The sequence below is a fragment of the Oncorhynchus gorbuscha genome, linkage group LG09 (assembly GCF_021184085.1).
Source record: "Oncorhynchus gorbuscha isolate QuinsamMale2020 ecotype Even-year linkage group LG09, OgorEven_v1.0, whole genome shotgun sequence".
NCBI lineage: Eukaryota > Metazoa > Chordata > Actinopteri > Salmoniformes > Salmonidae > Oncorhynchus > Oncorhynchus gorbuscha.
Genome location: NC_060181.1, coordinates 22,708,358 through 22,722,033, shown reverse-complemented (window position 1 = coordinate 22,722,033; position 13,676 = coordinate 22,708,358). Strand labels below are relative to the sequence as shown.

General features: G+C 46.0%; 1 protein-coding gene across 26 annotated transcripts in view; it reads right to left on the bottom strand.

Moving 5' to 3' along the window:
* ptk2aa (protein tyrosine kinase 2aa) overlaps window positions 1-13,676 on the bottom strand; it is a 180,338-nt gene that overhangs the window by 16,622 nt on the left and 150,040 nt on the right. For 9 of the 26 annotated variants that reach the window (XM_046361717.1, XM_046361716.1, XM_046361705.1 and 6 more), the window contains 11 exons: window positions 13,063-13,080; window positions 11,642-11,698; window positions 9,841-9,864; window positions 8,583-8,680; window positions 8,271-8,355; window positions 7,913-8,013; window positions 7,600-7,715; window positions 7,343-7,443; window positions 6,908-6,997; window positions 5,839-6,043; window positions 3,461-3,572 (listed from right to left, as the gene is read on the bottom strand). In XM_046361717.1, the coding sequence (XP_046217673.1) occupies window positions 3,461-3,572; window positions 5,839-6,043; window positions 6,908-6,997; window positions 7,343-7,443; window positions 7,600-7,715; window positions 7,913-8,013; window positions 8,271-8,355; window positions 8,583-8,680; window positions 9,841-9,864; window positions 11,642-11,698; window positions 13,063-13,080 (1,007 nt within the window). Of the gene's footprint in view, window positions 1-3,460; window positions 3,573-5,838; window positions 6,044-6,907; window positions 6,998-7,342; window positions 7,444-7,599; window positions 7,716-7,912; window positions 8,014-8,270; window positions 8,356-8,582; window positions 8,681-9,840; window positions 9,865-11,641; window positions 11,699-11,788; window positions 11,903-12,305; window positions 12,451-12,563; window positions 12,612-13,062; window positions 13,081-13,676 lie in introns of those variants that run through there. The other 17 variants (XM_046361699.1, XM_046361702.1, XM_046361707.1 and 14 more) reach the window with 10 other exon arrangements.

Genomic DNA, 13,676 nt, shown 5'->3' with positions numbered 1-13,676 from the left:
GTAGGGTTAGAGAGGTCTCTTACTTTAGGGGAGGTAGGGTTAGAGAGTTCTCTTACTTTAGGGGAGGTAGGGTTAGACAGGCCTCTTACTTTAGGATAGGTAGGGTTAGACAGGCCTCTTACTTTAGGGGAGGTAGGGTTAGACAGGTCTCTTACTTTAGGGGAGGTAGGGTTAGAGAGGCCTCTTACTTTAGGGGAGGTAGGGTTAGAGAGGTCTCTTACTTTAGGAGAGGTAGGGTTAGAGAGGTCTCTTACTTTAGGGGAGGTAGGGTTAGAGAGGTCTCTTACTTTAGGAGAGGTAGGGTTAGAGAGGTCTCTTACTTTAGGAGAGGTAGGGTTAGAGAGGTCTCTTACTTTAGGGGAGGTAGGGTTAGAGAGGCCTCTTACTTTAGGGGAGGTAGGGTTAGAGAGGTCTCTTACTTTAGGGGAGGTAGGGTTAGAGAGGTCTCTTACTTTAGGAGAGGTAGGGTTAGAGAGGTCTCTTACTTTAGGAGAGGTAGGGTTAGAGAGGTCTCTTACTTTAGGGGAGGTAGGGTTAGAGAGGCCTCTTACTTTAGGGGGTAAGGTTAGAGAGGTCTCTTACTTGGGGGGGGGTTAGAGAGGTCTCACTTTAGGGGGGTAGGGTTAGAGAGGTCTCTTATTTTTTTTAGGGGGGGTTTAGGGTTAGAGAGATCTCTTACTTTAGGGGGTAGGGTTAGAGAGGTCTCTTACTTTAGGGGGGTAGGGTTAGAGAGGTCTCTTATTTGGGGGGGGTTTAGGGTTAGAGAGGTCTCTTACTTTAGGGGGTCGGGTTAGAGAGGTCTCTTATTTTTTGGGGGGGGTTAGGGTTAGAGAGGTCTCTTACTTTAGGGGAGGTAAGGTTAGAGAGGTCTCTTACTTTAGGAGAGATAGGGTTAGAGAGGTCTCTACTTTAGGGGAGGTAGGGTTAGAGAGGTCTCTTACTTTGGGGGGGGTAGGGTTAGAGAGGTCTCACTTTAGGGGGATAGGGTTAGAGAGGTCTCTTATTTTGGGGGGTTTAGGGTTAGAGAGATCTCTTACTTTAGGAGAGGTAGGGTTAGAGAGGTCTCTTACTTTAGGGGAGGTAGGGTTAGAGAGTTCTCTTACTTTAGGGGAGGTAGGGTTAGAGAGGTCTCTTACTTTAGGAGAGGTAGGGTTAGAGAGGTCTCTTACTTTAGGGGAGGTAGGGTTAGAGAGTTCTCTTACTTTAGGGGAGGTAGGGTTAGAGAGGTCTCTTACTTTAGGAGAGGTAGGGTTAGAGAGGTCTCTTACTTTAGGAGAGGTAGGGTTAGAGAGGTCTCTTACTTTAGGAGAGGTAGGGTTAGAGAGGTCTCTTACTTTAGGGGAGGTAGGGTTAGAGAGGTCTCTTACTTTAGGAGAGGTAGGGTTAGAGAGGTCTCTTACTTTAGGAGAGGTAGGGTTAGAGAGGTCTCTTACTTTAGGAGAGGTAGGGTTAGAGAGGTCTCTTACTTTAGGGGAGGTAGGGTTAGACAGGCCTCTTACTTTAGGAGAGGTAGGGTTAGACAGGCCTCTTACTTTAGGAGAGGTAGGGTTAGAGAGTTCTCTTACTTTAGGGGAGGTAGGGTTAGACAGGTCTCTTACTTTAGGGGAGGTAGGGTTAGAGAGGCCTCTTACTTTAGGGGAGGTAGGGTTAGAGAGGTCTCTTACTTTAGGAGAGGTAGGGTTAGAGAGGTCTCTTACTTTAGGGGAGGTAGGGTTAGAGAGGTCTCTTACTTTAGGAGAGGTAGGGTTAGAGAGGTCTCTTACTTTAGGGGAGGTAGGGTTAGAGAGGTCTCTTACTTTAGGGGAGGTAGGGTTAGAGAGGCCTCTTACTTTAGGGGAGGTAGGGTTAGAGAGGTCTCTTACTTTAGGAGAGGTAGGGTTAGAGAGGTCTCTTACTTTAGGAGAGGTAGGGTTAGAGAGGTCTCTTACTTTAGGGGAGGTAGGGTTAGAGAGGCCTCTTACTTTAGGGGAGGTAAGGTTAGAGAGGTCTCTTACTTTGGGGGGGGGGGGGTTAGAGAGGTCTCACTTTAGGGGGGTAGGGTTAGAGAGGTCTCTTATTTTTTTGGGGGGGTTTAGGGTTAGAGAGATCTCTTACTTTAGGGGGGTAGGGTTAGAGAGGTCTCTTACTTTAGGGGGTAGGGTTAGAGAGGTCTCTTATTTGGGGGGGGGGGTTTAGGGTTAGAGAGGTCTCTTACTTTAGGGGGTAGGGTTAGAGAGGTCTCTTATTTTTTGGGGGGTTTAGGGTTAGAGAGGTCTCTTACTTTAGGGGAGGTAAGGTTAGAGAGGTCTCTTACTTTAGGAGAGATAGGGTTAGAGAGGTCTCTACTTTAGGGGAGGTAGGGTTAGAGAGATCTCTTACTTTGGGGGGGGGTAGGGTTAGAGAGGTCTCACTTTAGGGGGATAGGGTTAGAGAGGTCTCTTATTTTGGGGGGTTTAGGGTTAGAGAGATCTCTTACTTTAGGGGGGTAGGGTTAGAGAGGTCTCTTACTTTAGGGGGGTAGGGTTAGAGAGGTCTCTTATTTGGGGGGTTTAGGGTTAGAGAGATCTCTTACTTTAGGGGGGTAGGGTTAGGGAGGTCTCTTACTTTAGGGGGTAAGGGTTAGAGAGGTCTCTTACTTTAGGGGGTAAGGGTTAGAGAGATTTCTTACTTTAGAGGGGTTAGGGTTAGAGAGGTCTCTTACTTTAGGGGGGTAGGCTAAGAGAGGTCTCTTACTTTAGGGGAGGTAAGGGTTAGAGAGGTCTCTTACTTTAGGGGGGTTAAGGAGGTCTCTTACTTTAGGGGGGTTAGGGTTAGCGATTTCTCTTACTTTAGGGGAGGTTAGGGTTAGAGAGGTCTCTTACTTTAGGGGGGTAGGGAGGGATCTTACTTTAGTGGGAGTTAGGGTTAGAGAGATCTCTTACTTGGGGGGGGGGGGGGGGGATCTTACTTTAGTGGGAGTTAGGGTTAGAGAGATCTCTTACTTTAGGGGGTGTTAGGATTAGAGAGGTTTCTTACTTTAGGGGGTGTTAGGATTAGAGAGGTCTCTTACTTTAGGGGAGGTAAGGGTTAGAGAGGTCTCTTACTTTAGGGGGGTAGGGTTGGGGAGGGTTCTTACTTTAGGGGAGGTTAGGGTTAGAGAGGTCTCTTACTTTAGGGGGGGTAGGGTTAGGGAGGGTTCTTACTTTAGTGGGAGTCAGGGTTAGGGAGGTCTCTTACTTTAGGGAGGGTTAGGGTTGGGGGAGGTCTTACTTTAGGGAGGTTAGGGATAGGGAGAATCTTACTTTAGGGGGGATTAGGGTTGGGGAGGGGAGGGTTCTTACTTTAGGGGAGGTTAGGGAAGGTTCTTACTTTAGGGGAGGTAGGGTTGTGGAGTGTTCTTACTTTAGGGGAGGTTAGGGTTAGGGAGGTCTCTTACTTAAGGGGGATTAGGGTTAGGGAAGGTTCTTACTTTAGGGGGGGTAGGGTTGTGGAGTGTTCTTACTTTAGGGGGGGCCTCGTCGGAGCCCCCTGAGTCCCAGGACACAGTGACCTGACGTCTCATCTCCATCCTTAGTCTCTCCTCCTGCTGGGCCTTCTCCTCCTCTAGGATAGTACTGCAGGGAACACACACACACAACAGCTTAGCACACCTAACATAAATTCATAAAAAATACTGAACATTTTAACAAAATCATCTCATTTACTGTAGCCTGAAACGCAATCATGTTCCTATCACAGATAAGCTGCATTGCAGATGTGATTTATTTTGTTTGTTAGGCAAACCCAAATCCATCCATCAATCTATTAATGACATCATCCGATCATCCATCATTCGACCCTACATCCAATTTACCTTACAAGAAAACGCTCATCCCCCAGAGTTTATATCATCCCCCAGAGTTTATATCCCCAGAGCCCATCTTATCACACCAGAACAGATGAACCACCAGCTCCCTGGTCACATCCCCAGCCTGCAGTGGAGGTGTGTGAGAGTCTAGCAGCAGCCTGGTAAGTCCTGCACTGTTTTACTAAACTCACTTTATCAGAGACAGCTAGCTCCAGCTCACCCCATTCACCTCCCTTAGCTTCCCCCTCCTTCCTCCCTCTGCCCTGGGCAGCCTGTTGTGGTTGGCACTCAGCCAGACAGCTTATCAGCCAGCCTTCACTGGATTGGATTGACTGGGAAGAATGATGCTGCGGAACTAAATATCAGGGTCGTATTCATTAGGGAACAACGTAGCAAAACGTTTCGCAACGTAACAAAAACAGTGTTTCTTATTGGACCAGTTCAGGTAGTCTGTCCCTGTTTCACTCAGTTGTCTTCCGTTTGGTAAATAATGAATGCGACCCAGGGTTTGGCTAGAGGAGAGGAGATTGTAAGGAAGCGCTGGCCTTAAGACACACTACGAATGCCTTCACAGTGGTAGTAAAACTTGGTGTACCTTTTACTCTTTGGACCTTAATTGGTCAAAGACAGCAACAGACAAAGTGGATATCCCAGGAGCCTTGACGGTTGCTCACTGGAATCTCTGCTGCCCTGTGTTTCCTTTCTCTCCCGTTGCATTCTGGATCTAAGGTTGTGTTACTATGGGTTAGACGAGAGATAATGGGCTGTTCACACTCTGTACCCAAGAGCTCAAAATGGAACACGAAGAGTCTCGCTCATGATGGCACACACAGACGCACGTACACAGGAACCCAGCAAGCACACCCACGTGTCAGACATATCTTCGTACAGTTAAATGAATCCAGTGACAGGGTAACTATCACCCAAACACAGCAAAGACTTTGGATACAGGTAGCCTAGAGGTTTAAGAGCGTTGGGCCAGTAACTGAAAGGCTTCTGGTATCGAATCCCCGAGCCAGCAAGGTGGAAAAATCTGCCGTTCTGCCTTTGAGAAAAGGCACTTTAACCCCAACAACTGCTCCCCGGGCGCTGTGGATTAAGACAGCCCCTTGCACCTCTCTGATCCAGAGGGGTTGGGTTAAATGTGGAAGACACATTTCGGTTGAATGCATTCTGTTGTGCTACTGACTTGGTATCTCCTATCTCTACAGACAACCAACCACATACCTACTATACACAGTACTCTCCCAAAACATACCCACTGCTCAACATAGGGCTATGGGGACTGTGGGTCCAATGGGAACTATTATCTAGTAGGGACACGAGTCACAGTTCAGTGAGTCTAAAGTTAACAGGAGAGTGGCTCATATCCATAGGGCTTTATCGACGACACATTTTTATATACTAAGGCAAATGGTTTAAAGTAGTGTGCTATATAGGGAATAGGGTGCCATCCGGGACGCAGCCGAGGACTACCCACAGTCATTTACCCACACACACCCTCGTCTGTGGCCTTGCTTCAGTTAAACTAAAATAAATACTACATACATCCCACTTTATCCAGCTGCCATGGATTTGATTGACATGATAGACCATTGAAGTGCATTGAGTGCTGATAATTGCTAGTCTCTATTGGGAATATATGGCATCAACCTGTTGCCTCTTATGTGGCTTTAAGGAATACCTAGGATAGGATAAAGTAATCCTTCTCACCCCCCCCCCCCTTAAAAGATTTAGATGCACTATTGTAAAGTGGCTGTTCCACTGGATGTCATAAGGTGAATGCACCAATTTGTAAGTCGCTCTGGATAAGAGCGTCTGCTAAATGACTTAAATGTAAATGTGGCTACAACTTAAGTAGCGGAGACCACACTGTTTCCAAACTTTACTGAAGTGTCATATACTTTAATACATGAAACAGTGACCTCTTGAGTAGCAATGTTGAATATCATTGTTCCAGAGTTATAAAGGAGGGAAAACGTGTGTAAAAGAACACTGGCATGACCTGAACTTCTCCCCTCAGGGGTACTGACCTGAGCTGGGTTTTGAGCTCTGTGAAGCGGGGTCTCTTGCTGGGGTCGTAGGCCCAGCACTTGGTCATCAGGCTGTACAGGGTGGGGGGACAGTTGTGGGGCATGGCCAGACGCTCTCCGTTCTCTATCCGCCCGATGACATCATTGTTCTTTACCCCCTGGAAGGGCTTGATACCGTACATGAGGATCTCCCACATACACACACCTGGAGGGGAGGTGCTCTAGATATAACACCACAGACAGACACAAACACGCATGCAAGCACACACACAGACGCGCGTACACACACACACACAGACGCGCGTACACACACACACAGACGAGCGTACACACACACAGACGAGCGTACACACACACACAGACGCGCATACACACACACACAGACGCGCGTACACACACACACAGACGCGCGTACACACACAGACACGCGTACACACACACACAGACACGCGTACACACACACACAGACACGCGTACACACACACACAGACGCGCGTACACACACACACAGACGCGCGTACACACACACACAGACGCGCGTACACACACACACAGACGCGCGTACACACACACACAGACGCGCGTACACACACACACAGACGCGCGTACACACACACACACACACAGACGAGCGTACACACACACAGACGAGCGTACACACACACAGACGAGCATACACACACACACAGACGCGCATACACACACACAGACGTGCGTACACACACACACAGACGCGCGTACACACACAGACGAGCGTACACACACAGACACACGTACACACACACACAGACGCGCGTACACACACACACAGACGCGCGTACACACACACACAGACACGCGTACACACACACACAGACGCGCGTACACACACACACACAGACACGCGTACACACACACACAGACGCGCGTACATACACACACAGACGCGCGTACACACACACAGACGCGCGTACACACACACACAGACGCGCGTACACACACACACAGACGCGCGTACATACACACACATGCATGCATACACACGTGTATTGATCGCTAGATAATCATTATTTGTAGCTGCTAAACTCACCAAACATCCACACGTCGCTGGCTGAGGTGAAGCGTCTGAAGTTGATGGACTCTGGAGCCATCCATTTGATTGGCAGTTTCCCTTTGGAAGCTGAAAACCCAGTTAGCAATAGACTGTCAACATTTTAGTAGGGTGAAGTTTCCCCAAGGTGCTGATCAGTTTTGTATTTCCCATACTAATGGTTAAAGTTAGGATTGGTGGAAGGGAAGCTAATCCTAGATTTATACTAAGGGGGGAAACTTTTCCCTGGAGTTCAACATTTTGATAGCCTGCAATAGCTTTCACAACCAGCAGATGGTGGTAAAACATCAGCCTGGAAGCCCGTATGTTTGTACCATAGACATGGCATCATTGTATCTGTCCCATTATGGCGCTGCCCATGCTAAAACAGGCTTTTGGGCACTAGCGTCCTCTATCTCTCTCTGTGGTTTGTACCTTTGTAGTAGGAGGAGTCTTCCATGTAGCGTGAGAGCCCAAAGTCTCCCAGCATCACACAGTCTGTGGAAGACACTAGCACGTTCCTGGCAGCAATGTCCCTGAGGAGATGCACACATACAACATGAGTAGCAATCCTGGAAAACATGGGGATTTTGACAGCGTAGCACCAAAAAATATATTAGAAAGTGTGAAAAACATAATATTATATTGCCTCTGTAAAGCTAAATAGCTGTTAAAGTGGGTGGTGGTCTTACCTATGGACAAAGCGTTTGCTCTCCAGGTAGGCCAAAGCTGTGCTGAGCTGGTGGGAGAACAGGATCAACGTTGATAGGTCCAGGTTGTACTTCCTTACTTGTAAAAATGACCTCAACTGGAAGAGATTAAAACATCGATAAGATACAAGATATCCTCTTTTTTTGACAGAGATAGAGGGATGACAGCAGGAATGATAGAGAAACTTTGGCCCTGTTCCCAAATGTGTTCTGTGTTCATTTATTACAAGAATGACAAGAAGTCCAACAACAACTACTGTAAGTACTGATCCAAATATACTCTTGGTCACCTCACCTCTCCCATCGTGCACAGCTCCATGATGATCCACACTGGGTTTTCTGTGATCACACCAATCAGCTTCACTATGTGGGGGTGGTCGAACTGACGCATGGTCACTGAGGAACACATACATCACAAAAGGGTGTGAGGATTTCACAGAACAGGTTAGATCAAGTGGAAAGAGAAAACGCTCCCTGGGATAGGTCTAACACACTCCCTCAACAGTCTGTGAACCGTGTAAACCCAGCGAGCAAAGAAACCTGAGAGTACAATCAGGCAGCATGTGTGTGTGTGTGTACATGGCAATCAGCAGCAGCTGCAGTCTTCATCAGGCCCATGACAGCGACACAGCACTACATCTCAACATACTCACGTGCTTCCTGAAGGAACTTCTCGCGCACGCTGTCCGACGTGCAGTTCTTGCATGTTTTAATGGCCACATTTAGAGTGGGATTCTCCTGGAAGAGAAATTAGAGAAAATATTGGATTTGTTTGTGTGCATTACTGGTAGTGGATAATATCATGACATTCCAGACCATAAATAAGAGGCGAGATGTGTTTAGCTAGACAGTAACAGGGCTGGAATTGAAAGGAACACGTGAGGACTGAGGGTAAGAGGGGAGCTGCTAAGGCTGCATTTAGCCAGACAGTTGCAGTGTTATTTCTTTGTTACAGTACTATTTACCGGGCTGTTGTAGACTCCCTGGTGGACGTCTCCAAACTGTCCCTCACCGATGCAGCGTCCCAGCTCTATCCTGTCTCTCTGGATCTCATAGTCCCTGGCTGGGGAGGGAGAGATAACTCCTGTTAGTTACACTGACTCTCATAGTCCCTGGCTGGGGAGGGAGAGATAACTCCTGTTAGTTACACTGACTCTCATAGTCCCTGGCTGGGAGGGAGAGATAACTCCTGTTAGTTACACTGACTCTCATTGTCCCTGGCTGGGGAGGGAGAGATAACTCCTGTTAGTTACACTGACTCTCATTGTCCCTGGCTGGGGAGGGAGAGATAATTCCTGTTAGTTATACTGACTTTTACAGGGTGAATGACTCACCACTATGCTGATCTGTATGTGTGTGTTGATGAGGCCTTTTTTGGTTGTTAATAATAACAGCAAGATGCCTTGGCAGTGTTTTCACTGTAGTAGATGGTAATACTGTATGAAATACTGTATTTATCTGTATAAGGCAATTCACACCCACCACCAGGCAAGGACATGCACATTACAACAGAAAATGATCAGGCTGTGGTGATGTCAACAGACATAGTACTTGATATATTTGGTTCCTCCCTGTGGATTTCAAATTACAACAGGCTACCACTTTGGTTTGATTGACTGTATCTATATGAGTCCTTTACCAGACGCTCTTATCCAATTAAGATGATTGCACAATCTCTTCAGACAGACACCTAACAAACAAAACTAAATTATAAATGGAATTTCACATCAAAACGTTCAAGCAATGGTGAAATTAAAGAAAAACCAAGGAAGAAACACATCAACATGAAAAATAAATAAATAAGCTAATTGAACAATCACTATTGAAGACGCATTGAACTCTGGTACTGAATGGATGAGATTGCTTCATCTCACAGCTAGCAAGATATTTTACTTGGTTTCAGCAAACAGTATTAATGTGATAGTTCACTTCAAATTCAACATTTTTCAGGGGTTTGAATGGAGTGAAAAAGACCAGAACCATCTAAACTGATGAAATGTAACAATTCCGATCCATTTGGGATGGAGGCCTATGGCTGAATCTGATAAGTCTGTCACGCTTTCATTTTAGGGGGAAATTATTTGATTTTAAGATGACCAGTAGGTTACTAAACTTATGAAATACCTCCAGTAGATGAGTTGAATGAGCCGTTCTAGTACAGTACACAAGCACAATTACAGACAGAAAACAGAGAGACAAACAGAAAGAGAGAGGCAGCGTTACCTTCATCTACTCCATAGCTCACTGCTGGGTGGTTAGGATAAAGAGAGGTGGCTTTTAGAAACCATTTGCAACAGAACACGACAAACACACGTTAGAAAGTAAGACCGAGGGGAATAGATGTTATGTGGTTTATGTGGTTTTAAAAGAACCAACTTGTGAGTGCACAGAGCTGGGTGTCAATGGGGAAAAACAGGTTATCCTGTAGAACAAGAATAAGTGCTAGAAAGCCACACGTGTCACATTAGAACTTGATCATCTAGAAATGGATAAACGTGTTATCTTAGGCTGCCTCTCAGATGGCACCCTATTCTAATTCCTATGGGCCCTGGTCAGAAGTAGCACACTAAACTGGGAATAGGGTGCCATTTGGGACACAGAGCTATTTATTGGGTATTAGCCTGGTGGGACTCAGTGGGACTCAAATCCCCATGTGGTATGAAGAAATCTACAGATGCTGGATGGACCACTTGTTTGAATGGAGAGAGCTCTGGTCTCGAGTGTTAGCATGCGATGGGACTCCTCCGTCTCCATATACAGAGCTCCTTGTTACAGAATAACTTTTTGTTTCACAACCAGACTGTCTTGTTAGTCAGCTGGCCCAGACCACTCCACAACCTGGTGAATTAGCTGCACTCTATTTCTCTGTCCCAAATGACACCCTATTCCCAATATAGTGCACTACGTTTGACCAGGGCCCATAGGGCTCTGGTCAAAAGTAGTGCACTATGTAGGGAATAGGGTGCCATTTGTGACACAGCCTACACCACTGCAGGGGCTATTGTGTTCCAGACTCATATGATCCCACGAGACCTGGCATCATGGCCACCAAAGAAAGACCTGGGGTTACTGGAGACATATAATTACAATAACTAGAACGAAAATTAAAATTAAAGTCAAGGATGGCGGCTATGGGTGTACCATGGTCTAAGGTGCTTTGTCCATTCTAGTGATTAGAACTCTATGACTAACTAATTTCACTCCAGTACACTCAAAGGGCACTTGCCTCTTTCAGTCTTGATGACTACTCACTGACATGACTATTCCATATAATGAACATTTGTGACAAGTAAAAGGATTTCACTGATGATGTACTACTAAGCATTCCATAGATATTGTCTTGGACTATCAGTGAATCATAATGGAACAGAATGCGTGTCCGATTTGGACAGCGTCATGACAGCAGGAATATAAATGAATGGAAGTGCTGGGAAATGAAAGATCATCAATAAGAATACGTGACTATCCAGTTACAGTACTGTATAGACTTACACCGTCACCATGACAACCAAACATTGAATGTACCAGACAATCTAGTACCGTTTCGATAAAGGACACAGACAGGCAGCATGTGTGGGGTATTTGGGAAGTAGAAACTAACATCTCCACTAGCCACATTAACAAACACACAGAGCCTGAGAAAACAGATCACCATACAGCACCCGGGCCACAGTCAAAGGAATTTAGATAAGAGAAGGATGAAGGAAAGAACATGAGGGAGAGACAAAGAGAGAGAGAAATCAAAAGAGAGACCAAGAGAGAAAGAACAAGAGAGATAAAGAAAAAGAGCTAGAAAGAGACAGAGAACGAGAGAAACAAAGTGAGAAAGAACGAGAGCGATAGAGACAAAAGAGAAAGAATGAGAGAGAGAAAAAGCTAGAAAGAGGAGATCAAGAGAGAGAGATGGATAAAAAAACAAACATCTGGACTGTATCCCTCGAGACAGTCTGGCCAACATATTAGCAGGGCACACATTAAGATCAACATAGTGTATTACTACTAGGGAGCATAGAGCTGCACTTACTTGAGGGCATGGTGTAGGTATCGTCTTCGTCTATAATCTCAGCATAGTCATCCGTCTCTGCAGAAACACAACAGCCTCGTGGTCAGTCTACTGGTCAAGTCCAGTCACACACCGGATACACAAGGATGCAGCTAGCTAGATACGTACCCTTCCACACAAGTAACTAGAGCCAGCTGAAAATAAACATGCGAGTCAGACAGCAAGTGCTCCTCTGCAAACTCCTACACTGCTGGACACATGGGCGAGTCTCTCTCTCTCTCTCTCTCTCTCTCTCTCTCTCTCTCTCTCTCTCTCTCTCTCTCTCTCTCTCTCTCTCTCTCTCTCTCACTCTCTCTCTTTCTCTCAAACTCTCTCTCTCTCTCTCTCACTCTCTCTCTCTCACACACACACACACACAAACATGTCCGTTATTAACTCGCACAGTTTTAGCCATATCTGTCTGCTCAGTCGGTCTGTCTGATCAGAGCATAGCAGTACAGATGGGCTTCTTGGTAAGGGAGAAAGAGGAGGGAGAGGGAGAAAAAGAGAGAGAGAAGCCGTTCCCAGTCCCCTAGATAAACAGCTTTAGGTGTTTACAGTATGTGAACGGCCGCTTGATGTCCAGTCTTGACTTGATCTAAAATGGTAATACGCTAGTTGTGCCGTCTTGGCTGCTGTACCTCTTAGGGAAAAACGACCAGCAGGCTCTGTGTAGTATGTAGCTAGCCATCAGACGGCCCATTTTAGACAGGAATGCCGCGGTGCCACGGAGCTCGCCAAACTCAGCTCTCTTTATGAGGCCGAGCTGGGAGAGGGCTGGGAGCTGGGCCCTTAAAGATGCAGGCAGACAGCAGGGAATGTATTCAGAAAGCCACTCAGAGTAGGAGCCCCCCCCCCCATCTAATCTTATTCATTATTATAAAAAGGTCAGAACTGATCTTACTCTGAGACTCTCTGTGGATACAGTTCCAGAGCGTGGGACAGACCAGACCTGGGGTCAAATAGCATTTGTTTTATTTAAAATACTTTAAACTGTGCTTGAGCTTGCCTGGCACCTTGGGACCAACAGAATAGTCCTAAAAGTGCAAACTCTGTCAATTTGGCACTCCAGACAGGCTCAATCAAACTAAATCGATTTGAATCACAGGGAAGCACTGCAGCTAAGACAGTTTTCAGCACATTTTCTGGAAACGTTAACTGTTACATTGTTTCCCTAACTCCAATCAGGTCTATTGCATGATAAGTGCATTACCAATGACAAACCTCTACAATCAGATAGATAAAAAACAGATTCATTTAATTTGATTCATGATTCATTTGATTAATATGATTCATGAGTGATACACACACAACCCACAACCCCCTGAATCCCCCATAACCCCAGTGAGTTAGTAGCAGGTGACAGGAAGGAATGGAGGGATATATTAAAAAGCAAACTTTACCATCCCCACTACAATCCTCTGCAGGTCCAAGGAGAGCATGCCAAACAGAGAGAGAAAGGGAGGAAGGGAGAGAGGGAGGAAGGGAGAGGGAGAGAAAGAGAGCGAGAGGTTACACACCATAGAAAGATATGAAGTATAAAAGACAGTATAATTAATTCAAAATGGGTTTAATAATTGTTACCGTGACCCACACTCCCTCAAAACAAGCAGGGACTGGGAATTTCACAAGTGTATCCAATCCATGCTTTTATTCAGTATAAGTGGGAAAGTATTTTATTTTCGAAGCTTCTACTTTAAATTGAATTAGTCTGTCGTTGGAATGTGTGGAACCTGATTCAGTTTGGTTGAGGGGACAGCCACAGTAGTGAACTTCAGCCAGCATTGTTCGGAAGGGGGTCAGTGGAGTTCATTGGCTATTCTTAGCATGGGCCACTGTGACGGATAGGAACGTGAGCTAATAGGAAGCTGTTCAACAGCTGAGACAGAAGCGTGGACCAATACGAAGCTGTTAAACAGGTGACAGCGGGCAGGACAGAAGTGACATGTCCAGAAGTTAGTATTGGTTAACTTTGTTAGTTAGATACTTTTTTGACACATTATCCTTGTTTAACATT